Raw genomic sequence first — 24,022 nt, forward strand, 5'->3', positions numbered from 1 at the left:
CTCTGAGACAGACTCCAAAAGCCCAGCCGTGCTGCCTCCTGGAAGTGATGACAACTGGCCATTCTCAGGCTTTACCTTCTCATCTGTAAAATGGGCTGAGTGATGATCTTGTTCCCCAGTCTGACCAGAGACCAGCCCCTGCAGTCGTTTGAGGTCTGCAGAACTATTATTATGTAAGGATGCAGGGCTCAGGGCTGAGATCATCTATAACTGATGTGACACAAGGGGGCCACGCTGTGCTAAATCAGCCAGTCAGGCCCCGTCCCCCAGCTCTCTCTTGGCCCAGAGGGGCCGGGTCGTTTCCTTTGTTCCACAGGCACAGAGCTGGTAACAAGGCAGCCAGGAGCTCAGCTGTAGACCTTTTTTCATTATTTTCCACCCTGTTAACCTCCATCACAAGTGAGGCTGCTGTCAGCCTAAATGAGAGCTGAAAAGATTTATCTCACTTGTCCCAGGGCTCAGCTCAGGAAAAGATCCTTCATTTCCTAAAGGCCCAGATGACCCTTTCTCTGTGAGTCCCTCCCACCCAGAAAAAAAGATGTGACAGTGGCAGCAGCAGGCGGGGGCTTGCGATGGGACCAAGCAATCTGAATCCCTTCAGTCTGGCTTTGCAAAGCACTATGTGAATTTTTTTTTTATTGCACTGTATTTACCTTTCTAATTATGTTTGCTTACACAAATATTAAACTTAGACTACACTTCATAAACACAGCCCCAGGAGGAGACCAGAGCAGATTGTGTGGCGGGGGGCAGGCGGGGGGGGGCGGGGAATTAGCCTGCAGTAACAATTTTGCAATAGAAGTCATCCTCAAAGTGGACAATCCACATACAGACCAGGGAGAGATGACTATATTTCAAACCAACTTGTCTTCTTCCTCTGTGTGACTAGCAATCCCAGGTCACCTCTTCCCTAAAACTGGTGCCTGGCAAGAACAGATGAGCTGGATCATTTTAGTAGTAATAGTCTCTTACACTCGTATTATAATAGCCAGCTTTCCTGAGCACTTAGTGACAGGTGCTGCTTTCCATGCTTTACCTGGGATTAATAACCCTCTTAACCCAAGCAACTACCCTGTGGGTATTTCTATCCCCATTTCACAAATAAGGAAACAGGCTCAGAGAGTTTCAGTAACAAACCCAAAGACACACAGCTAATAAACAATTGGACCAGGATTATGAAGCCAGAAATTGAAGACTTGTGGACCCAAAGACCATATCCTGAAACACTTCTCAATAATACCCACCTCCTTCACTTGCACCATTTCATTTAACCCTCATACTGCCCCTGGGAAGCAGATGATCTTAACCTCATTAGATAGACAAACAAATGAGCAAAATTTGACCCTAAAATTCCTGTTACAGAAACAGATCTTAAGAAAATAGCAGTGGCCCAGCCAACATCGTTCTCAATGGTGAAAAACTGAAACCATTTCCACTAAGATCAGGAACAAGACAAGGTTGCCCACTCTCACCACTATTATTCAACATAGTTTTGGAAGTTTTAGTCACAGCAATCAGAGAAGAAAAAGAAATAAAAAGAATCCAAATCGGAAAAGAAGAAGTAAAGCTGTCACTGTTTGCAGATGACATGATACTATACATAGAGAATCCTAAAGGTGCCACCAGAAAACTACTAGAGCTAATCAATGAATTTGGTAAAGTAGCAGGATACAAAATTAATGCACAGAAATCTCTTGCATTCCTATACACCAATGATGAAAAATCTGAAAGAGAAATTAAGGAAACACTCCCATTTACCACTGCAACAAAAAGAATAAAATACCTAGGAATAAACCTACCTAAGGAGGTAAAAGACCTGTACTCAGAAAACTATAAGACACTGATGAAAGGAATCAAAGATGACACAAACAGATGGAGAGATATACCATGTTCTTGGATTGGAAGAATCAACGTTGTGAAAATGACTATACTACCCAAAGCAATCTACAGATTCAATGTAATCCCTATCAAACTACCAATGGCATTTTTCACAGAACTAGAACAAAAAATTTTACAATTCATAAGGAAACACAAAAGACCCCAAAGAGCCAAAGCAATCTTGAGAAAGAAAAATGGAGCAGGAGGAATCAGGCTCCTGGACTTCAGAGTATACTACAAAGCTATAGTAATCAAGACAGTATGGTACTGGCACAAAAACAGGAATATAGATCAATGGAACAGGATAGAAAGCCCAGAGGTAAACCCATGCACATATGGTCACCTTATCTTTGATAAAGGAGGCAAGAGTATACAATGGAGAAAAGACAACCTCTTCAATAAGTGGTGCTGGGAAAACTGGACAGCTACACGTAAAAGAATGAAATTAGAACACTCGGTAACACCATACACAAAAATAAACTCAAAATGGATTAAAGACCTAAATGTAAGGCCAGACACTATAAAACTCTTAGAGGAAAACACAGGTCGAACACTCCATGACATAAATCACAGCAAGATCCTTTTTGACCCACCTCCTAGAGAAATGGAAATAAAAACAAAAATAAACAAATGGGACCTAATGAAACTTAAAAGCTTTTGCACAGCAAAGGAAACCATAAACAAGACCAAAAGACAACCCTCAGAATGGGAGAAAATATTTGCAAATGAAGCAACTGACAAAGGATTTATCACCAAAATATACAAGTAGCTCATGCAGCTCAACATCAAAAAAACAAACAACCCAATCCAAACATGGGCAGAAGACCTAAATAGACATTTCTCCAAAGAAGATATACAGATTGCCAACAAACACGTGAAAGGATGCTCAACATCACTAATCATTAGAGAAATGCAAATCAAAACTACAATGAGGTATCACCTCACACTGGTCAGAATGGCCATCATCAAAAAATCTACAAACAATAAATGCTAGAGAGTGGAGAAAAGGGAACCTGTTGAGCTGTTGGTGGGAAAGTAAATTGATACAGCCACTATGGAGAACAATATGGAGGTTCCTTAAAAAAACTAAAAATAGAAGTACCTTATGACTCAGCAATCCCACTACTGGGCATATACCCTGAGAAAACGATAATTCAAAAAGAGTCATGTACCACAGTGTTCATTGCAGCACTATTTACAATAGGAAGGACATGGAAGCAACCTAAATGTCCATCAACAGATGAATGGATAAAGAAGATGTGGCACATATATACAATGGAATATTACTCAGCCATAAAAAGAAACAAAATTGAGTTATTTGTAATGAGGTGAATGGACCTAGAGACTGTCATACAGAGTGAAGTAAGTCAGAAAGGGAAAAACAAATACTATATGCTAACACATATATGTGGAATCTAAAAAAAAAAAGGTTCTGAAGAACCTAGGGGCAGGACAGGAATAAAAACACAGACATAGAGAATGGACTTGAGGACACGGGGAGGGCGAAGGGTAAGCGGGGATGAAGTGAGAGAATGGCATGGACATATATACACTACCAAGTGTAAAACAGATAGCTAGTGGGAAGCAGCTGCATTGCGCAGGGAGATCAGCTCGGTGCTTTGTGTCCACCTAGAGGGGTGGGATAGGGAGGATGGGAGGGAGACGCAAGAGGGAGGAGATATGGGGATATATGTATACGTATAGCTGATTCACTTTGTTATACAGAAGAAACTAACACACCACTGTAAAGCAATTATACCCCAATAAAGATGTTAAAGAAAAAAAGAAAGTAGCAGTGGCCCATCAACAGATGAATGGATAAAGTACATGTGGTATATCTATATATACATATACAGTGGAATATTATTCAGCCATAAAAAAAGAATGAAAGTCTGCTATTTGCAGCAATGTGGATGGACTTAGAGAATATTATGCTTAGTGAAGTAAGTCAGACAAAGACAAATACTATATTACATCATTTATACGTGGAATCTAAAAAACAATACAAATGAATGTATATGCAAAACAGAAACAGACACACAGATATAGAAAACAAACTACTGGTTACCAAAAGGGAGAGGGGCAAATTAGTGGTATGGGATTAAGAGACACAAACTACAATAAATGAAATAAATAAGCAACAAGGATATATTGTGTAGCACAGGGAAATATAGCCATTATCTTATAACTTTTAATGGAGTACAATCTACAAAAATACTGAATCACTATGCTATACACCTACAACTAATAGAATATTGTAAATAAACTATACTTCAATTAAAAAAATAGCAGTGAATGTGACAAAGGTGTATATAAAAGAAGCTCACAGCAGCAGTATTTATAATAATATGGAAATCACTGAAGTGTTCAACAATAAGGGATTGGTTAAATAAACTAGGGTACAACTGTATGATGAAATACTATGCAATCTTTCAAAATGTTGTGGAATTATATTTATTGATATGGGAAAATTTTGTAATCCAGTGTTATATAATTTGTTAGGTGACATAAGCAGAGAGTAAAATCGTATATGCGGTCTGATCTCATTTGGGAAAAGTACATACATATTCTAGAAAGTGTATAAAATCAGCACTCATAGAAAATGTATTTACATATGTACATATAAAGAAGTTCCTATGACAACCAAAGTGATTATGGCTGAGTGACAGCATTTCAGGTGACGTTAATTTCTAAGTGTTTGTTTGTTTTTGAATTTTATTTTTTATATAAGTGTGAGCTCATCTCTGTTTCCAAATCTCCTACAATGAGTGTACTACTTACCTAACCATGCAAAGGTTTTTATTTTTGTGGTGATGGTGGTCGCTGAAGTGGCTGAGCCCCCCAGCCACATCCAGGACTCAAACTCAGGGTCTGCGGTGCCAAGTCCAGGCCTCAGCACCCCGCACCCTTCAACATGCCTGACCCCTGGTCCCATGTCCCCAGACCACACCCCACCGTGGCTGGCTGTCTTGCCAAGGCCAGCCTGGGGCAGAAACTCGGGTGGCCCAAGTACCCACCTTTTTGAAGAGTCTGATGACATCCTCGCTGATTTGGGAGAGGCGAACGATGACATTGTTCATGAAGATGTCGTTGAGGGTGGCATGGTCTCGGCTCTCCCGCCTGGTCTGATGCAGGACTAGATACCAACAGTTCACGGGCGAAAGGAGATATTGGTCCTTCCTGTGGAAACCAAGACAGCTCAAGTTGGCTCCACTGAAACTGCCAGCCACACAGTGTTCTACGTTGTCACCCACCGTGGCTCTTTTGACCCTCATGGGGCCCTTTCAAACTCGTTTAATTATAACATATTTAACAGCTGGGGCAACAGAGACCATGAGGAAGCAACCCTCCCAAGGTCACAGAGCAGTGCTGGGGCCAAAACCCAGGTCTTTGACTAGAAGTCCTATCCCGTCCTACTCTCCCACTGGATGTAGCACTTGCTACATGTATCTCTCCCTTCTGAGAGGAAGCTGTCTTCCCTGGAGTTAAGAAATACTAAACCAGTTGTGCTTGAAATTCTTGTATGAGTTCTAGAAATATCCAGGGGAAAGAACAAAAAGTGGACCCTTTCCTTCCCCTCCTTGCCTCCCCCAACCCCTGGGGGTCCCTCAGGCTCTTAACCTTTTTGTCCTCCTCCAGGGTCAGTCCTGGTCTCTTGGCCTCTTGGAAACACATTCCTTTGCCCCTCAATGGAGCTGAGGGCCTGGAGGATTTCAGGTTCTATACTTGGGAAGAGAGCCTAAGGAAATCTGCTTTTGAGTGAAGTACACACAAGACAAATCTTTGTCCTTCAAGGACTGACACATTCTTAGTGTCCTCTAGCTGGGCATTATGCTAAAAGAGGGGTTCTCAAAGTGTCGGGGTCCCCAGACCAGCAGCAGCATCGCCTGGGGTCTATAAGAAATGCAGGCTCTTGAGCCTCACTCCAGCCCTGCTGAATCAGAACCTCTGGAGGTGACCCGGTGATCTGGGTTTTAACAAGCCCTCCAAGCTGCTGATTCCCACGCAAGTCTGAGAACCACAGATCTATGCACCAGTGTTTCCCAAAACTTGGGAAATGGGATATTTCCAAAAATGAAATGGGGGATATTTCTCTTCTCTGTGCTTTACCAAAGACCCCTCTGTTAGTCTCAATAAAGTGTATATAGTGTCCAGGAAGACAGTAAAGGACAATCAGAAACCAAAATCAAACCAATAATCCCACGTTGCCACATGGGGCATCTGGCATGTGTACTTGACCTAAGACCCTTCCTCCACTTTCCAAGGCAGGAAGGTGATGTTGGGGCAGAGGGCCATCCACCACCTAGGGTGACTGGCTCAAGGTCCAGTCCCCCAGGCCTGCCTGGCTCCCCCAGGGGGCTGGCCATGGTTCTCTGAGGAAATGCGGCCTCCCACGATCAGTGTTTCTGAGGAAGGGAATTCTGCTGACTTCCGCTTTGACCACATCATCCTCCCAAAGCCAAGTGGAAGCGTAGCCCTGAGGGCCTCTGGGCAGCCACAGCACGTACACCCCTCACTGCACCCAAACCCTGGGCTTGGGAAGGATAGGTGAGGAGAGGCCAGTTGACTTTTCTTTCTGTCACCAAACGGGCTTAAAAATCTGCCCAGGTAGTCGGAATTTGGGAGAAAGGAATTTGGTTGAGAGAGAGGATGGATATGTTAGAGACCTCTAAGGAAAATGGAGGAGACATTATGCTGTAAGAGAAACGAAGCAGTTTCTCCTTTGTTTATAGCCTAGAGAAAAGGCCAGAACACTGAAATCCAACAGCCCAGCCCAAATCCCTCAGCATTTATTCCGTGTCAGGTCTCAGGTGGGCTCTGGGTGAGCGTGGACACAGACCTGCCTCGGAGGGGCTCCTAATGAGGTGGCTGAGGCAGAAGGATTACAGTGGAAGGTGCTGAAGCACTGGGATAGAAACATGCAGAGCACCCGTTCTGCGCGAGAAGCTGGAGAAAACGCGGAGCCCACTCCACGTCCCCGTCACACAGGCCCCTTTGCTTTCCTGCCAGCTTCTTCCCGCCTGGGGTCTTCACGCGCGCTGTGCCATCTGGAATGTGTGAGCCCCTGCTCTTCTCTCTTCCTCTGAGTCTTGGCTTAAATGATACTCCCGGGAGAGTGTGCCTCGGAGGACCTCGCTCTAGGGCAGCGGTTCTCAGAGGTGGTCCCCAGCCCAGATGCATCAGCTTCACTTTGAAATTTGTTGGAAATGTAAATTGTCGGGGCCACTCCAGACCACTTAATAAGAAATCCTGGAGGTGGGACCAGCACCTGTGTTTTGACCAGCCCTCCAGAGGATTGCCACGCACTCTCAGGTTTGAGAATTCCTGCCTTAAGGAGTTTCCACTCCCCACCCATCACCCTACTCGAAGTTCTGTGAAAGCAGGAACTGTTTCTGTCTTAGTCACCATATCCAGTGCCCAGCAATGTGCCTGACATGTAGTAGGTGCTGTAGAAGAGAAACCCAACAGAAAAGGTCACATTTGTGCTGGGTCTTGAAGAATAGGTACGAGTTTTCCAAATAGAGGGGCAGAGAGATGGAATTGTAGGCAGAGGGACCTGTGGATACAAAGATAGAGAAGCAGCTCGGCAGAGCTAGAATTGTGAGCGTGTTAGGGGAGGACATAAGGATGGGGAGACAGGTGAAAGGTTTGATTGTGGGGATTCGAACACCAGCCTGATGAGTTGGGATTTTATCATCTAGGCCATATGGTTCTCAACCCAGGTTGCACACTAAAATCACCTGGGAAGCTTTTAAAAAAACACCAAGACCCAGGCCCCACCCAAGACCAATTAAGTCAGAATCTCTGGGGGTAGAACCTTGGTATTTTTAAAACATTCTCTATAAGATTCTAATGTGCATCCAGGGTTAAGAATGCCTGCTGTAGGCAGTGGAGAGTCATGGAAGTTATTTAAGCAGAGGTATGATCTAACCAATGTGTGTCTTAGGAAGATCATTGCGGGCAGACTGGAGTGTGATGGACAGATGAGTGGGTAGGTGGATGGGTTGGTGGGTGGGTGGCTTGTTGGGTGGATAGACGGGTGGATGGATAAACAGGTGGATGAGTGGAGGGCTGGATGGGTGTGGGCAGAGGTGTGGGGCTGGAGGCAGGAGGACCAGTCAGGAGGTGACCCTAGTCCAGGAAAAGAAAGATGATGAGGGCCTGGGTGGTGGCCAGAGAAGGGTGAATTTAAGAGACTCCTCACCAAGAGAGCAGAGAATCTTGGAGACTTCCTGGAAATAGAGAGGGGGTGGGGGAGGGGGAAGTGGATGGTGATTCTGAGATTTGGATCTCAGGCGACTGGTTGGATGCTGATGACATGAACCAAGATAAGAACTGCAAGGGGAGAAGTGGGTTTGGGCAGAAAATACTTTACATCCCATTTCCACAGCTTCCTAGGTGGCGATGGAAATGCAAAGATGAAAGGAGAGATGAGATAATTGAGCTGTTACCTAAATTACTTCAGGGGCTGAGCTCAGCCTGGGATGCAAGAATTGAACAGCATCAGGGAATTAAATGTGCAAAATTTATGGAAGTCACAGCCAGAAGGTAAGTTTCAGGGGAAAGGAAAAAGGTCTTGAAAGGGTGCAAAAGTGCTGGGACAGCTTGGGGACCATTAATTAGGTCACCTGGCCAGGGAGAGACTGGTTAGGAGAAAGAGTGGAAAGGAGGCGCTTTCCTTGTCAGCAGCTGTGGGCAGGAGGCAACACAGACGCAGACGGGATTACAGGGGCGGCAGAAGGAGCAGAGGCAAGGAGGGGAGAGTTACCCGAAAGCAACCAAGGACTTGTCAAGCTAAAGTGAGTGGCTGCTGAGGAGATGAGGCCTTGGTTCATTCAGGTTTTCATTCATTCATTGTCTGTCTCCGTGTGTACGTGCCAGGCAGGCGAGGGGCTGGGGATGCAGCAGTAACCACAGCAGGCAAGACCCTGCTCCACAAGGCTGCATTCGGGTAAGGGAGACACACAAGGAAGCAGAAGATGATGATACAGCCTCATAAATGTAGTGATGGGAAGGAGACTATGGGGCAGAGGAGGCCCCCTCGCCCAGATCTGGTGGAGGGGTGAGCATGGATGGCTTCCTGGAGGAAGCACTTTCTAGACTGAGAACTAAAGGCTGGAATGGAGTTTGACAGTGGAGAGCTTTCTAGGTGGAGAAATATGATGAACAAAGGCCTAGAAAGAGCAGGTTGGTGAGTCAAACATAGTCAAGGGGACTCAAGCATCATGTCCTGGAGTGATGGGGGGAGAGTGAAAAACAAGGTTGGAGAATTAGGAAGAGGCCACATAGTTAAGGGCCTTAAGTCCCAGTAGAGAGTTTGAGCTTCATCCTGAGGTTGGCGGGGAGCCACTGAGGGGTTTAGAGCAGGGGAGTGAAAGGATAAAATTCCACTTTCAAACTCTCACTCTGGCTACTCACTCTGGATGGGCTTGAGGGGGCCAAGAGGGAAGTTGAGGGATTCAAGAAACATTTAGGTGGTAAACTGACTGGACCCTGAGACTAACTGGTTGGGAGGGAAAAGAAGATGCTCAGAATGACTCCAAGTCTTTCAGGCTGGGTGCCTGAGAGCAGGGGTAGCATTTACGGAGATGAGGAACATTTACAGGGGCAGGGTAGGGAAGGAAGGCGATGAGTTTTATTTGAAGACGGCGAGTCTAAAGGGCTTGTGGAACACTCAGAAGGCGATATCTGGGCTAGAGAGATAAATGTGGACGCCGGCAACAAGCACTTGGATGATATTTGAAACCATGGAATGACCTGGAACTCTTTACAAATGCACGTGACCACCACGTGGCAGAAAAGGCAAATTCTCAGGAGGCCTGTCGAGGCTGCAGCTGGAGGGATGGGGCAGGGCTGCGCTCCTCCTGCCCTGGTGAGCTGGAAGAGGCCTACAATGGGGATGATGTGCCAGCCCATCCTCTGCAGACACTGTCCCAGGCCTGCCGTGCAACCAGCAGCGTCCATCCTCTGGGTCCACTCCAGCACGGGAGGCTGCTTCTGCTCTCCCCATCTTCTCCCAGCCCTGGCTCCCCTCGTGTGGGGCAGCTCACTTGTAAACTAAAAGACCGAGGTGAACAGGGCTGTCCACAGCCAGGGTCAGGGTGGAGTTGACCGCTCTGTGGAGAGCTGCCATCTGTGGCCTTGGCCACAATGGTACCTGGCTCTCACCACATCAGAAAGAAGAGGGAAGGCCACAGATGGGGCCCAGCATGGTGAGACAGAAAGACACGATGAAACAGAAAGACACCTGGACTTGGGGGGGGAGGGGTACCCCTAAGTCCATACTGCCTGTGTGACTATATGCAGGTCTCTTAACCCCTGTGGCCTGCCTACTTAGACCATATTGTCAACCTTGGTGTTAAACACCAGAAAAAAGCTCCAGGGTCATTCAGCAGTTCCCCCACTCGATACATTCTTATTGCATATTTCACATGGACCAGTCCCCTGGGACATGACATGGAGCGCAACAGACACAGCTCCTGCCTCCACGGAGCTTACAGTCCAGTGGGGGAGACACATAACCCTCAGAGAGTTCAGCACGTGTGGATGGAGTCACAGCCACAGAAAGTGCCAGAAAGGAGAGCATCGTGCATGAGGACTCATATCGAGGGGACCTGGCCGTATTTCGGGGGTCTCTAAAGTGTCCCTAAGGAAGGGGCCTTTCAGCTAGGCTCTAAAGGAAGAGATGGGGGAGGCAGGTAAAGGGGCCAGGAGAGTGGGCTTGTGGGTAACGATTCCAGGCAGAGGGAACAGAATGGGCAAAGGCTCACTGCGGGGCAGGGAGCTCGGTGCATTTAAGGCACCGAATGAAGGCCAGTGTGGCTAGAGCCCAGGGAGCAAGGCAGAAGAGGGGCAGGTGCGGGGTCCCGAGGGCTCCGGCCAGCGCACTGATCACCATCCCATGGGCCATCTGGATTGTACCGGGACCGCAGGAAGAAGCATCCAGGCCACGTATGGCAGAGCTGGACACCGGCCTTCTCTTTTCAGGAGGTTACTTGTCCCTTTTGAAAACAGGACCCCTTTGACCTGAGATCCAGCTCTCCATGCTAGCAGCCATTTTGCCTGCTGCAGCCACACTTCTGGAAGATGCCAAAATGAACCTGGGCAGGCGTTCTGTCCTCTAAGGCACATCTGGAGGGCTTTTCTCCTTTTCCAGTCTTGCATCCCTGTGTCCACAGAGCAGGTGGAAGCTGCTGAGCTAAGGTATAATTGAGAACTTTCACATAGATGTGTATGTATTTTACTTTTTACAGCCAGAAAACAGCAACGAAAATTTCTGGTGAGTCACAGCTTTCTTTCCTTGGCTAGGGGAGCTGGGTACGAGGATCCAAGCAACTGCAGCTAGAGGAGCGAGGCCTCGCCAAGCTGGTGAGTTGGGAAAATGAAATCAGCAGTGAGCCAGCTTCTCCCTTCTTCTTCTGGCTGGGCACCGGAAAATTCCACTTAGCAAACAGAACCCATTTCCAGGCCTGTTGAGTCCCATCCAAATGCAGATGAATGCAAATCCACTGCCTGGGGATGGTGGTCCCTCCGGGAGGGAGGGGAGCTCCTGCAGCTGACCCTGTCCCCAAGACGCGGAGTCCCTGCCTCTGGCTTCCCACTCGCTTCCAAGACATTCCAGGGTCTTGCACTACGCTTGCTTGGGCAGCTGCCAGCAAAGCTCAGAAAAGCACTCCCTCAATTAGTTCCGGGGCCCAAAAAGTATGGTTAACCTCTTGCTACCTAAGTTGCCCCAATCAGGATTTGGAATTCCTTGTCCTTGCTGGGAGCATGAATCATTAATTCTGAAAATATTAACTGGGTGCCATGTTTTGTGCCAGACAGTGCTAAGCAAAGTGAGTCATGCTCCCTGATTCATGGAGCTTACGGTCCAGTAGGGGCCTCAGGTGACAATCAAATAAGCACGTAAGTAGATAGGAAATGGCGTCGGTGATAAGAGCTGTGAGAGAGAAATGCATGGTGCCTCCTGAGCCTATAACGGAGGGGAGCGGGGGGGGGGAGTTTACCTCACCCAGGGAAGATGGAGGTGGTCCTTCTTGTCACTGAGACGTTAGCTGAGATGTTTCTCCTGATTGAGGCCTTCCCTGCCCCCCAGCGGCTCCTGGATCTCTAGTACACCACCCCATTTTATCGTTATTACAGCACTACCACGCCTGACATCCGTCCTGTTCATTTACTTTTTGTTTCTGTCTTTGACCCCTTTCCAGCTTACATCTGTCCTCTTCACCACTGTTTCTCTGGTGTCAGGTAGGTCTGGGCACACAGTCAGCTGATAGGTGAAAAGTGCCCAGAAGGATGAGGTGGGACCAAAAAAATGCATAGGTTGTACAGTGGCCTAGGGATAAGGGAGAGCATCCCCAGCAGTCGACATGAAGGCTCTGCGTGCATGGGCGCCTTCCCGAGGGCAGAGCGGATGTCCAAGGGGTGGAGACAAGGCCACAGAGGCAGCATAGACCAGGGCCTTGAGGGACAGAATGAGCATCTGGGCTGTGTACTGCTGGACACCAGTCTTCAGTAACAGAGCACCACAGATGGGTCACTTCAAGAGCAGAAATGTATTGCCTCTCAGTTTTGGAGGCTGGAAGTCTGAGACCATGGTGTCAGCAGGGTTGGTTCCTTCTAAGGGCTGTGAGAGAGACTCTGTTCCGTGTCCCCCCCTCAGCTTCTGGCGGTATGCTGGCCATCTTTGGTATTCCAGCCATCTTTGGTGATCCGTGGCATGTAGACACATCACCCCAATCTCTGCCTTCATGTTCACGTGATGTTTTCCCTGGATGTGTGTCTATGTCCAAATTCCCCTTTTTTTATATTATAGGGACACCAGTCATGTTGGATTAGGGCCCACTCTAATGACCTCATCTTTACTTGATTACCTCTGTAAAGACCCTATTTCCAAACAAGGTCACACTCTGAGGTACTGGGGGTTTAGGATTTCAACATGTGAATTTTTGGAGGACAAAATTCAACCCCTAGTAGGCTACTACCCCAAGTGGATCAGGAGTCTGAGGAGAGTTTACATGGTCGCTTGGGCATCTTTCCTGTGGTCCATCAGAGGAGCAAATGGACCTACGACACAGAGGATAAAGTCTAACCTCCTCCGCCAGCATTTAAAGCCCATTTAAGGCCCAATCTGCTGCCTGCCCAGCCCTCTCCCTCATCCCCCTTTCTGCTCCAGGCAGTGGGTGAAGCTCTGCGCCAGGAATGGGTTTCTTCATTTACCTATCTTTTGCCCCCCAAGGCTTCTGAGTCTATTGTGCTGGGAGTTGGGGAGCATGGCTCTGCTGCTAATTGGCTGTGTGTTCTTGGGCTTGCGGCTCGACCTGTCTGAGGCTTTACTGCCTCAGCCATCAAATGGATGCGTGAGGGACGGAGTGGCCAGTGAGGGCCTTTCAGACCTCTGTGACAAGAGCAACCATATATTTCAAAACCAAATGTAAACATGTGACCTGACAAAGGATTTTTTTCCCAATTCCCCAACTTATTTATTTGAAAAGCCTAACAAGAAGCACAAAAATGGAAACAGTGAATGGCTATTTTCTACACTTTTATGTATCTAGCTTCAAAGACAAGAAAGTGAGGCTGCTGAAACCTGGGAAGGACTCTTCCTGGGTCACATGCATCTCCACCTCGCATCTGTGCATTCACTCGCTCGGAATGCCTTCCCCTCTTCACTCCACGCAGCAAAATCTACTTCAAAGGCCTTTCCTCCAGGGATCACCTGAGATCCACAGAATGTTCTGTCTGAACCACTCATTTCAATCTTCTCGTATAGTTACTTCCAGATGACATTTTTTATCTTCTCGCTTAACTCACTCGTCAGTTGCCCTCCACACATGTGGGCTTGTGTCATCACTTATTCTATAAGCCCCTTGAAGGCAGGAACCACCTCTCATATTTCCCTGTATCCCTCCAGAGCCCTTGGCAGACTCTAATTCATTCACTCATTCACTCACTCTTCTAATATCCTTTGAGTATCTGCCATGTGCTAATAGGCACCGTCCAGTCCCAGGGGATTAAAAAGATGACTGGATGAGCCTTGAGAAGGCTCACGATCTAGTAGTTGAACTTAAGGCAAACCAAGAAGTCTTATGGCCATTGGTCAGAACACCTTTAGTTGAAGTGAAGGAAAAACTTACTTCAGACTGGCTTAAACAAAAATGGTAGTAATGGGAGGAAGAAAAATTTTCAGGATCAAAAATTTTAATTAAAAAAATGTAAAGGAATAGGAGGTTGTTGCCCTCAGGCATGGTTGCATCCAGGGGCTCAAAGGATGTCAGCGGGACCTGGTCTCTATCATTTGGCTCTGCTTTCCTCTCTCTGTACTGGCTTCACTCTCAGGCAGGCCCTCTTCAAACCAAAAGTACCCTGACTGCTAATAATCCCAGTAAAAAGAGGGCTTTTCCCGACCTGTTCCACCAAAAATCCTGGATTGCAGGTCGCTAGATTAAAGCTCTGTGGCCAAGAGGATACAATGCTGGTCACAGGCTCACCATTGTTCAGGGATGATTCCCCAGAAGAAAATCTAGGTCTTGTTATCAAAAGAAGAAGGGAGGGATGCTGAGCAGGGGAGAGTAACAGACGTTTCCTATATTATGCTGTGTGAGGAAGGGGATCTCAGAGGAGTGGGGGAGGGAGCGGCTCATTCTGCCTCAGGGTGGATGGGGTATCACAGAAACATTTGCAGTGGGCTTGAAGCACACGTAGGAGTTTGCTGGATGGGAAACACAAAGACAGACATATCCTGCAGGCAGACGGAAGGCTGAGTGTGAAGCTGTGAGGTCAGACAAGACATGGATGTTCCGGGGCTGAAAGAAGTTCTTTTGGGCTCGGGCAGCAGTGATGCAGGGCATGGTGAAAAGGTGGCAGGAAGGGAGGAGCCAGACCACGAAGGACTTCGAAGGTCAAGGCTGAATGAAGGTTTTGAATGGTCCAGTGATATGATCGCTGGGCGGGAAGGCCAGGTGGGAGGCAGAGCAGCTGTCCAGGTGAGGGGGGAGAATTTGGGGCTTTGCCTGGGAGTCACCGGGTGGCAAACAGTGGATGTGAGGCTTCAGGGCAGGGCAGCCCCTTCATGAAGCTGAGATCTGCTGACTTAGAAGCTGCTGTTGGCTGACACCAGCCCTGAGACAGTCATTCCATAAGGGAAGAACTACATCCACTGGGTCACCTGCCCGAAGCAGGTTCTGCTTACCCATGCTGGGTGCTGTGGAGTCACAGGCTGGGGTTCAAATACCAGTTCTGCTCCTCACCAGCTGGGTGAACTGGGAAGCTAGTCAAACCTTTTCTTTCTTTATCTGTAAAACAGGGTTGATAACGCCTACCTCACAGTGGTGCTTTAAGGATTAAATGAGGTAATTCATAAGACACTCTCAGCATCAAACCCAGTGCCTGATAATAGTAATAATCATTATTACTGGCATCACTATTATTGCCACCAGCACCTCACTTGGCAATTGGGAAAATCCACTGACTGATGTATGTGACCATACAGCCCATGGTAGGTTTGCTATAAATGTTGGTTTTCCTCCTCCCATTACTACCTTCTCTCCCAGTAAACCCTTATGTGTACTTCAAGGCCCAGTGCCAATGGTCCGGAGATGCCCCCTCCACCCTGAGGATCACTCCTCACACCTCAAAGTGCTGGCACACTGGATCTGGTTCAGCAGCACTCCTGAGCTCCCTTTTGACTCGCTGAATGTATTCTTGGTACTGGAACAAAAATTCCTGCCTCATTAGGCAACGTCTGGCCAACCTCATCTTCTCTTTCCCTGTGAGAACTTTTGCCTTGGTTTATCCACCTGCAAAATGGGTGCATCACGTGGTACGTGCAGCACCCAGCAGAGGAAGGGCGCTGACCCACAGTTCCTCCGGTCAGTTCTTTCACCAGCCAGCGGGGATCCTAAGCCAGGCCCACCCTGTCTGGCCTTCAGGTCCTCTGCCTGTCAGATGGGGATGATGACACCTTCCCTGACTCCCTCAGCCCACCAGGACTCTTGGGAGGATTTAAGCAGCTAAAGGCTAGGAAGGCACTCTGCAAAGTGTAAGGTGCTGTATAATCTTGGAAGATCATTATTGTCCTCTTTGCCTAATGGAACTGAGTCAAAACTAAACCCCTGCATATCACTGCTTGCTAATTATAACAACATCTATTTTATCTTTATTACAACTTCTATTTTCATTTTTAGAATAAAATTCAAATGATATACACATATCTATGTGTATCAAGCATATCCAAATATAAATAAATCACGTCCTGGTTAATATTAATACTTTGGAAGTTGCTGATTACAGTCTCTGAGGATTCCAGGAAACTGGGTGTAGGATCTGGAGAGGCCCCAGAAGGAAAAACTGGAAGGAGGATAAGGGGCTGTAGCCATTGCAAAGACCACTCAAGGGGCTGACCCTCCTGCCTTAAAATCCCTCCCAGCAATGAAAACAAAGGTGGGGGATGAAGAGGGTGGAGATGAAAGATGTTCACTTTCCAGGAGGAGCTGGCAGGGGCCCTTGGGGTATCTCATGTTGGCTTCAGGATTTCTGCCATCCTGCACACCACCATACTTCATACCTCCCTGTCGAGTGTCTCTTTTTACTTAAATGGATTTATTTACAAAAAGGACTCTCCCTAGTCTTAGTTAAAATAAAAATTTAAAAACCAGCTTTACTTGCCCTAAATAGAAGGTTACTGGAAAAAAGTAAGTTCCAAACAGTATCACTGAATCCTAGGCAGATGCTGATACCCAAGATCTGCTGTCTGTTTGTTAAATGGAGGGTTAGAGAGGTGTTAGCAACACACTAGAACCAAACTATAACCACAAAGACTGAAAGAGAACTGAAAAGATCAGTCACTATTTATGGCACACATGCTATCGATGATCCCTCCCTCATTCTGAGGAACACTGATCCGGTCTGACAAGCCTTCACAATGTGCCCCTAAAACACCCAACTGTGTTGTGTACACACCTCCATGGATTGGGCACTCACACCTGCCAAGGCAGCCCTTTTCTTGCTGGACAGCTCTGGCTACTGGAACGTTCTCAAGGTTAAGTTAAAGTCTGCTTTTCTGAAAATGCTATCCTTGGACCTCACTTCTCTCCTTCAGCATCCCCACAAGTCTATTTCCTTCAAGTATTTGAAGAAAGTATTCAGTAGTATCTTGGTCTTTTCAGTTATTCATTCAAAAAACTTTGATAGAGCTTCTATTGTATGTCAGAGAGAGAGAGGGACTAGAAATGGCCCCTTGCCGTCAAGCAGCTGGCAGACTGAGGTGGGAGAACGAGACGTATGAACTGGATCATTCCTTGATAATCTGACCCGAGCCCCAGGAGAGTGACATACAGATCACCATGGCAGGCCAGGGGAGGAGCAGTGACTGCGAACCTGGGACCTGCAGCAGGGACTTCGCAGAGGAGGTGAGCCCTGAGCTGGCCCTGGGGAGATGAGCATGAGCTGACCAGCAGAAGGAGCCCTCTGACGCCCACACGAGGAGGATGTGGTCTGATGGCTGACTCTCCGGGAACACGAAACCAGCCCAGAGAGGTGAGGGGACACACCGAGAGGCATGCAGCTAGAAGAAATTTTGCACTTTGGAGCCAGTTAAACCAAGATTAGAATCCTAGATTATCACAGTAAGTGAAGTAAGTCAGACAGAGAAAGACAAACATCATATGACATCACCCATATGTGGAATCTAATTTTTTAAAAAAAGATACAAATGAACTCTTTTACAAAACAGAAGCAGACTTACAGACATCGAAAACAAACTTATGGTTACCAAAGGGGAAACGTCGGGGGGAGGGTTAGTTGCATCAGGAGCTTGGGATGAACGCACACACACTACTATATATAAGATAGAGAACCAACAAGGACCTACTGTATAGCACAGGGAACTCTACCCAACATTCTGTGACAACCTATATGAGAAAATAATCTAAAAAAGAATGAATATATGTATATGTATAACTGAATCACTTTGCTGTACACCTGAAATTAACACAACATTGTAAATCAACTATACTCCAATAAAATTAAAATATTAAAAAAAATCCTAGTTCTGCCAGTTACCTGTTCTAGCTGTGTCCCTCTGGACAAATTACTTAATTTCACAAAACCTCAATGTTTTCAACTAGAAAGACAGAGATAGTACCTGCCTCAAAGGTCACAACGTTTACCATGAAGGTTAAATGACACGATCCATGTCAAACATCTATAGGGCACCGGGCGTATGGTAATATGGATATGGGGGGAATTTGAAAGATTAAACAACCTACACAGCACAGACACAGAGCCACCAGGAAAGAGTCGGCTGGCAACCTGTCCTAGGAGAATACCAGCTCTGGACAGCATTACTGGAAAGCCATCACTGGTGCGATGGTAGCCATAGTAACAGCAGCAGCTATGAATGGAAATGCGATTCGCCACCTGGAGGACCTCCCCCATTATCCCCACCTCGGTCTGAGCAAACCTTTTCATTATGAATCCTTTGCACATTTTACTCACTAGAAAAGTGCTTCTATCCTTAGGATTCACCTGGAAGGCTAAGTCTAAATTATAGCATCTTTTTAGGGAAATGCTACATCTGTGGAAACAAAAAGTCTGTGATGTTTTATCCCCCCAAAGAAGCATTTTCTTGGCAATCAACTTAGCTGCTCACTGAATCCTCCCTCTCAACTGCTCCGTGAAGCTAAGAGATGCTCCAAACCTCCTGTGCAGAGAATATTAAGCATTATTCACTGACTGGCCAAGCACCTCCCAGCTCCTTCCACACTCTGACTTTCCACAGTTTAAACATATTTGAATAGAATTCCCTGTTGTTTTTTTTTCACAGCTGTCCAAATAGCAGCAACCAACACTTAGACTTCTGGAGGGAGCATTTTTAGCAGGTATATCCCCGGAAGGTCAGGGGTGTCAAAAACGGAGGGAGTCAGAATTCTAAGAAGGGGGCTGTGTCACCTCCCACACTATTTGCATGTAGCGTGAACATTCCAGAGGGGAATCCAGAGTTTGTCTCAACAGAGCTTTTTAAACTGGGTCCCAAGGAGCACTTGTTTGGTAAAAAATTAATAAACATCCTGAGAGAGGGAGAATCCTGTGGTCAAACAGCCTTCAGAAAGAAGTCAACAGGCTTATTTATTGTAAAACCTCTCAGAGCCTCTCATGGGGAATCTCTAAGGGGAGGCACAGAGTGGCAGTCTTTCCCACCTCCACTCATTCTCGCTCTCTTTGCCTCCTCCCGCACGCCCCACCACCAGCCTCCACAGCTGGACAGCTCAAGGTGTTGGAGTTTCAGAAAACACTTCTCTGGAGGAAGAAGAAATCTTAGTTCCAGGAAACCTCTGGCTGCCTAGACCTACCAAATTTGTTCGCAGGACACCCCTCTACCCCCAGAGGCAGGTCTTAAGGTCCCCGTGTGCCGCCCTCCCCAGCACATTCCTGCTCAGGACAGGCTCCCAGCCTCAAAAAGGAAAAGGCCAGCGCATCTGGCCCGGCTGCAAAAGGGCAGTGGATCATGAATTTTATGCTGGGGGAGAGGAGGGGTCTGGAAAGCCAGCACAACCTGAAAGTGAATTGTAAACAATTTATCACCTAGAAAGTCATCATCCTGGGCAACTCTTCAGCAGTGAATGGCCATCAGAATCCCCTGGAGGGCTTGTTAAAATACAAATTGCTGCCCACCCCCACCCCCCAGAGTTTCTCATTCAGTGGGTCTGAGGGGAGGCCAGAGCCTTTGCTCTTCTGACAAGTTCCCCCGGGATGGGGACGCTGAAGCTGCTGGTCAAGACCACACTCTAAACTAGAGCTCAACTTCTGTGTTCCCGACTCCCCAATGAAGGACTGTCCTCTCAGCAACCCTGTGCCCGTGCCAGGTACCACAACTGGTGGTACCTTTGCCTTCACCCAGATGGCCTCCCCAAGCTCCTACTGCAGCCACAAATGTCCCCTTCCCTGCCCCCAACCACCCCCAGCCCAGAGTCACATTAATTACCACCTGACCTTCATTCATTCATTCAACAAACATTCAGTGAGGACCAACCATATGCCAAACCTGGTGCCAGGTGCTAGGGACCCCAAGTCAACAGCCACCCCCTCTTCCATCTCAGAGCTGGCAGCCCAGTCGTCAAAAGAGGGACAGACAAGGAAAAAAGTTGACTACAACACAGGGTGGCAGCTTTTGCCTTAGGCCCTTCTCAAGTCCCTTCATCTCAAGTCCATAACAGATTCTTCTCTTTTCCTCAATTCTGCCTCTGACAGATTTCCCAGCATCTGTCCACTCTCTGTCAGCTCTGCTATCACCCAGGCCCTCATCACCCCTGCCTGGAGAGCTATACTCCCATCACCCTGCTAGTCTGCTCAGCTCCACTCTTGTCCCCTCCAATCCAGGGTGATCTTTCAAAAATGGAAATCAGATCATGCTACTCCTACTGAGGATGGCTATGGCTCTCCTCACCACCAGTTCCAGCCCCATTGGTCTCTCTTCCCTTCACACTGTCCCCACGGCTGCTCCTTCTCACCCCTCGGGTCTCTGCTTAAATGCCACTTCCTCCAGAAGCCTTCCCTGGCTGCCGTTTTAGCTCAGTGCGGAGGATTCAAGAGGGCTGCGAATCCTTTGACAGTCCTCCAGTGAGAGGAAGGCTTTATTTTCCCTCCCTTGAGCTAGAGCTGAGACCACTCTGATCAAGAGAATCTCGGCAGGGGCTGGAGGTGGGGTCCAAGAAGACTGTGGATTGCCCTCCTGCCACCTCGGTGCCCTGAGCTCCCACGACTGAAGTGAGGCCCTGGCCCCATGTGGAGAGGGAGGCAGCCCAGCTGAGCCCAGCCTTACAGCTGTCTTCACCAAAGTGCCAGGGAACGTGGGGGAAGCTGTCTTAGACCCTCCAACCCAGACCCTAGCAATTGTTCCATCCCAGCAATCATTGGATTCGTTTATTTGTTTTCTATGTTTGATTTGCATCTCTCTCCTCCACTAGGTGGTAAATTCCACCACAGCAGGAACCAAGTCTGTCTTGTTTGCCACTGTAAGCCAGGGCCAGGCACGTGGTAGGTGCTCGATAAATACCTACTGAATAAGCGAATCAACAAGTGCAGAATATTGTGGGCACACACAGGAAGGCACCAGGTCAGACTCAAGGAAGCTTTGCAGAGGAAGTGACATCTAAACGCTGAGGCCTAAAGAACAAGCAGGTGGCAGGGTTCAAAGAACAGGGCCTCAGGGACTGGGTGCCTGCCCCAAGCACACCACCTATGGACATCCCCCACGCCACGTGCTCGAGAGAGAGAGAGAGAGAGAGAGAGAGAGAGAGAGAGAGAGAGAGGGAGAGGAGGGGCAGTGTCTCATTAACCTGTGTCTTCATCATGAAGCACGGTCTAAGAAAATAAGAGGTCCTCAATATACACATTTCAAATATGATGGCCCACATGGCTTTTCGGAGAGAGATGCCTGAGCTGGAAGCCAGGAGCCCTGGGTTTTCTCACTCAACAGCTCACGATGTGTCCTTTGTAAAATCCCACTCAGCTTGCCTGGCACTCAGTTGGCTTGAGATAAAACCACTGGCTCCCTCTCTGCATCCCTGGGTTATCTTCAGGATTGTAAGAGAGCAAAGACGTCAGAGTGCTTTGAAAAAAGTGTTAGAATAGAAATATGTGATGGTAGAAAAGACACATGTGATGATGTTTTTCTCTGAATGTTCAACCTGCCCCAGGTAAACTGTCAGGGCCACCAGCTGAGCCTTTCTTTGAATCAGGTGCCACATGGAACTCAGTCTGGGTTAGTCTAGCCCAGACTCCTCCTGGGTACCTCCTGGGCAGCTGTAAATTTTTCAGCTGCCCAGGTGGACAGGGAGCAGCTGGAGCCGTAGAGAGACGGAGCCCATGGAGCAAAAGGAGGAGCAATGGACTTGGAGTCAAGAGATGTGAGCTCCTGTTATGGACTGAATGTTTGTGTTGCCCCAGAAGTCATATGTTGACACCCTACTCCCAATGTGGTGGTGTTGGGACATGGGGCCTTTGGCAGGAAATTAGGATTAGATAAGGGCGAGAGGAAGGGAGCCCTCATGATGGGATTAGTGCCCTTGTAAGAGTCTCTAGAGCTTGCTTCCTCTCTCTGTTCCTCTCACTGTGGGAGGACACAAGGAGAATCAGGTGTCCGCAAGCCACAGGAGGGCGTTCACCGGAACCTCACCATGTCGGCACCCTGATCTCAGGCTTCCAGCCTCCAGAAGTGTGAGGAAAAACATGTCTGTTTACAAGCCACCGGTCCGTGGTACTTTGTTATAGAAGCCCAAGTGGACTAAGGCAGTGCCCATCCCAGTTTTGCCACTAATTTGCTGTGAGATCTCGGGCAAATTAATTCCCTCTCTGAACCAAATCTCTCAGCCATAGTGAACTTCATAGACCAAGTAAATCCCCTCCCTCCCTTTCTTCCTCCCTTCCTCCTGCTCACTCACAAAGGCCCCACCTCTGCCCCGAGGGGGCCCAGTGTAGTAGGAATAAAATGACCAGACCCATACCCTGAGAGGGTACCTGGCAGATAGGTAGACCCTCTTAATAAAGGATCTACAAGACAGCAGGAAAAGGCTTCTCTGGACAGCCAGGACAGAGCACAGCACAGACCCTGTGCACTGAGCTCCAAAGAAGAGGCAGCCAGAGGTCAGGCTGGTTGGCCCTGGGGTCAAAGGGCAAGTCCAGGCATCCCCTGGAGACTCCTGCTTCCAAAAGCCATCGGGGGCAATGCCAAAGCATTAGCCTCATGCAGAGGGCCTGCAGCAGCTGCACTGGCCAGGGCCACACCCTAATTAGACATTTTCAGAGTGTGTCCAGCGGCCTGCTTGGCCGGACTGCCAGCTGGGGCTCCTGTTCTGTCTGGTGGCCTCGGTTAATGAAGCCATGAGGGGCTGACTGAGCTCATTACAGGCAATGCAAGGGAAGAGGGGATGCCCGCCCATGTTCCCCCAGTGCCCCGCCTCCCTCCTCTCCACCATGTTCACACCGAGAACGGGAAGAGAGCTGATTTCAAACCAAGAGGAAGGAGAGGGGCAGGAGCTGAGCTCCAGCCGGATCACACAGCCTGGATGGCTCCCATGACAGCACAGCCAGAGACATGGGTTTCTGCAGTGTGTCTGTGGTTTTAGGGGAGTGTTCAGAGTCCATGGCTATTCTCAGACCACACGCAGGCCCTTTCTTATCTCAGGCCAAGGAGGCAGAATGAGAGCAAAGGTTCAAATCTGTCACTTTCCAATAATTGGCCCACAGACATGTTTGTACAAGCCACTCAGTCAGAGCTTCGCTGTCCTCATCTCTAAGATGGGGTAGTAATACCCATCCAGCTCAGAGTAAGTACTCAGTTAATGTGCTCAATAAATCATCGCTGTTGTTTTTATTATCAAAAGGCAGGCAAGAAAAGGCACAAAATGTGAGCTTCTGAGTGGTGGGACTGCGAGTGATTTTTTTTTTCTTCTACTTTTCTACATTTTCTAAATGGTATACAATGAGTATTTTACTTTTATCATTTAAAAAAGCACACACTTTCTCCAAAAAATATATCAGAAAAACAAGATTATGTATGAAAGGGCCCAGATAGTGCCTGGGAGGGAGTTATTAACAGAAGCATCCTCCTGCAATGAAAGTTTGAATAGATGAGATTGGGTGGAAAAACATGCATGGTATTTGCAAAAGTATAATACATTTTTGCCCTTTAATAAAGCAATTTCTTCTCCCCAAATGTCAAGGGAAGAAGGCACAATAGTGAGTGTTCAAATGCTGAGGCACCGATTTAGGGAGATGTTGAGGGGAGCTTAAAGGAACAGCACTCCCTGGCCGGAGCAGAACGCAAAAGACAGAGAGAGCAAGGTGGACGCAACTAAACAAAGGGTGGTCTATACACACAATGGAGTATCATTCAGCCTTAAAAAGGAAGGACATTCTGACACATGTGACAACATGGGTATACCTTGCAGACATTAGGCGAAGTGGAATCAGCCAGTCACAAAAGGACAAATACTGTATGATTCCACTAATATGAGGTCCATAGAGCAGTCAGACTCATAGAGATAGACAGTAGAATGGTGGGTGCCAGGGCGGGGGGAGAGGCAAATGGGGTATTATTTACAGGGTGCAGAGTTTCACACTTGTAAGATGAAGCAAGGGTTCT

At 47.7% G+C, this 24,022-nt stretch overlaps 1 protein-coding gene across 3 annotated transcripts in view; it reads right to left on the reverse strand.

Moving 5' to 3' along the window:
* The window catches only part of SRGAP3 (SLIT-ROBO Rho GTPase activating protein 3), a 254,990-nt gene that overhangs the window by 113,246 nt on the left and 117,722 nt on the right, over positions 1-24,022 (reverse strand). For all 3 annotated transcript variants that reach the window (XM_060022967.1, XM_060022966.1, XM_060022965.1), the window contains exon 3: positions 4,896-5,058. In XM_060022967.1, coding sequence (XP_059878950.1) covers positions 4,896-5,058 — 163 coding nt within the window. The remainder of the gene's footprint in view (positions 1-4,895; positions 5,059-24,022) is intronic.

This window comes from Delphinus delphis, chromosome 10, assembly GCF_949987515.2.
Source record: "Delphinus delphis chromosome 10, mDelDel1.2, whole genome shotgun sequence".
Taxonomy (NCBI): Eukaryota; Metazoa; Chordata; class Mammalia; order Artiodactyla; family Delphinidae; genus Delphinus; species Delphinus delphis.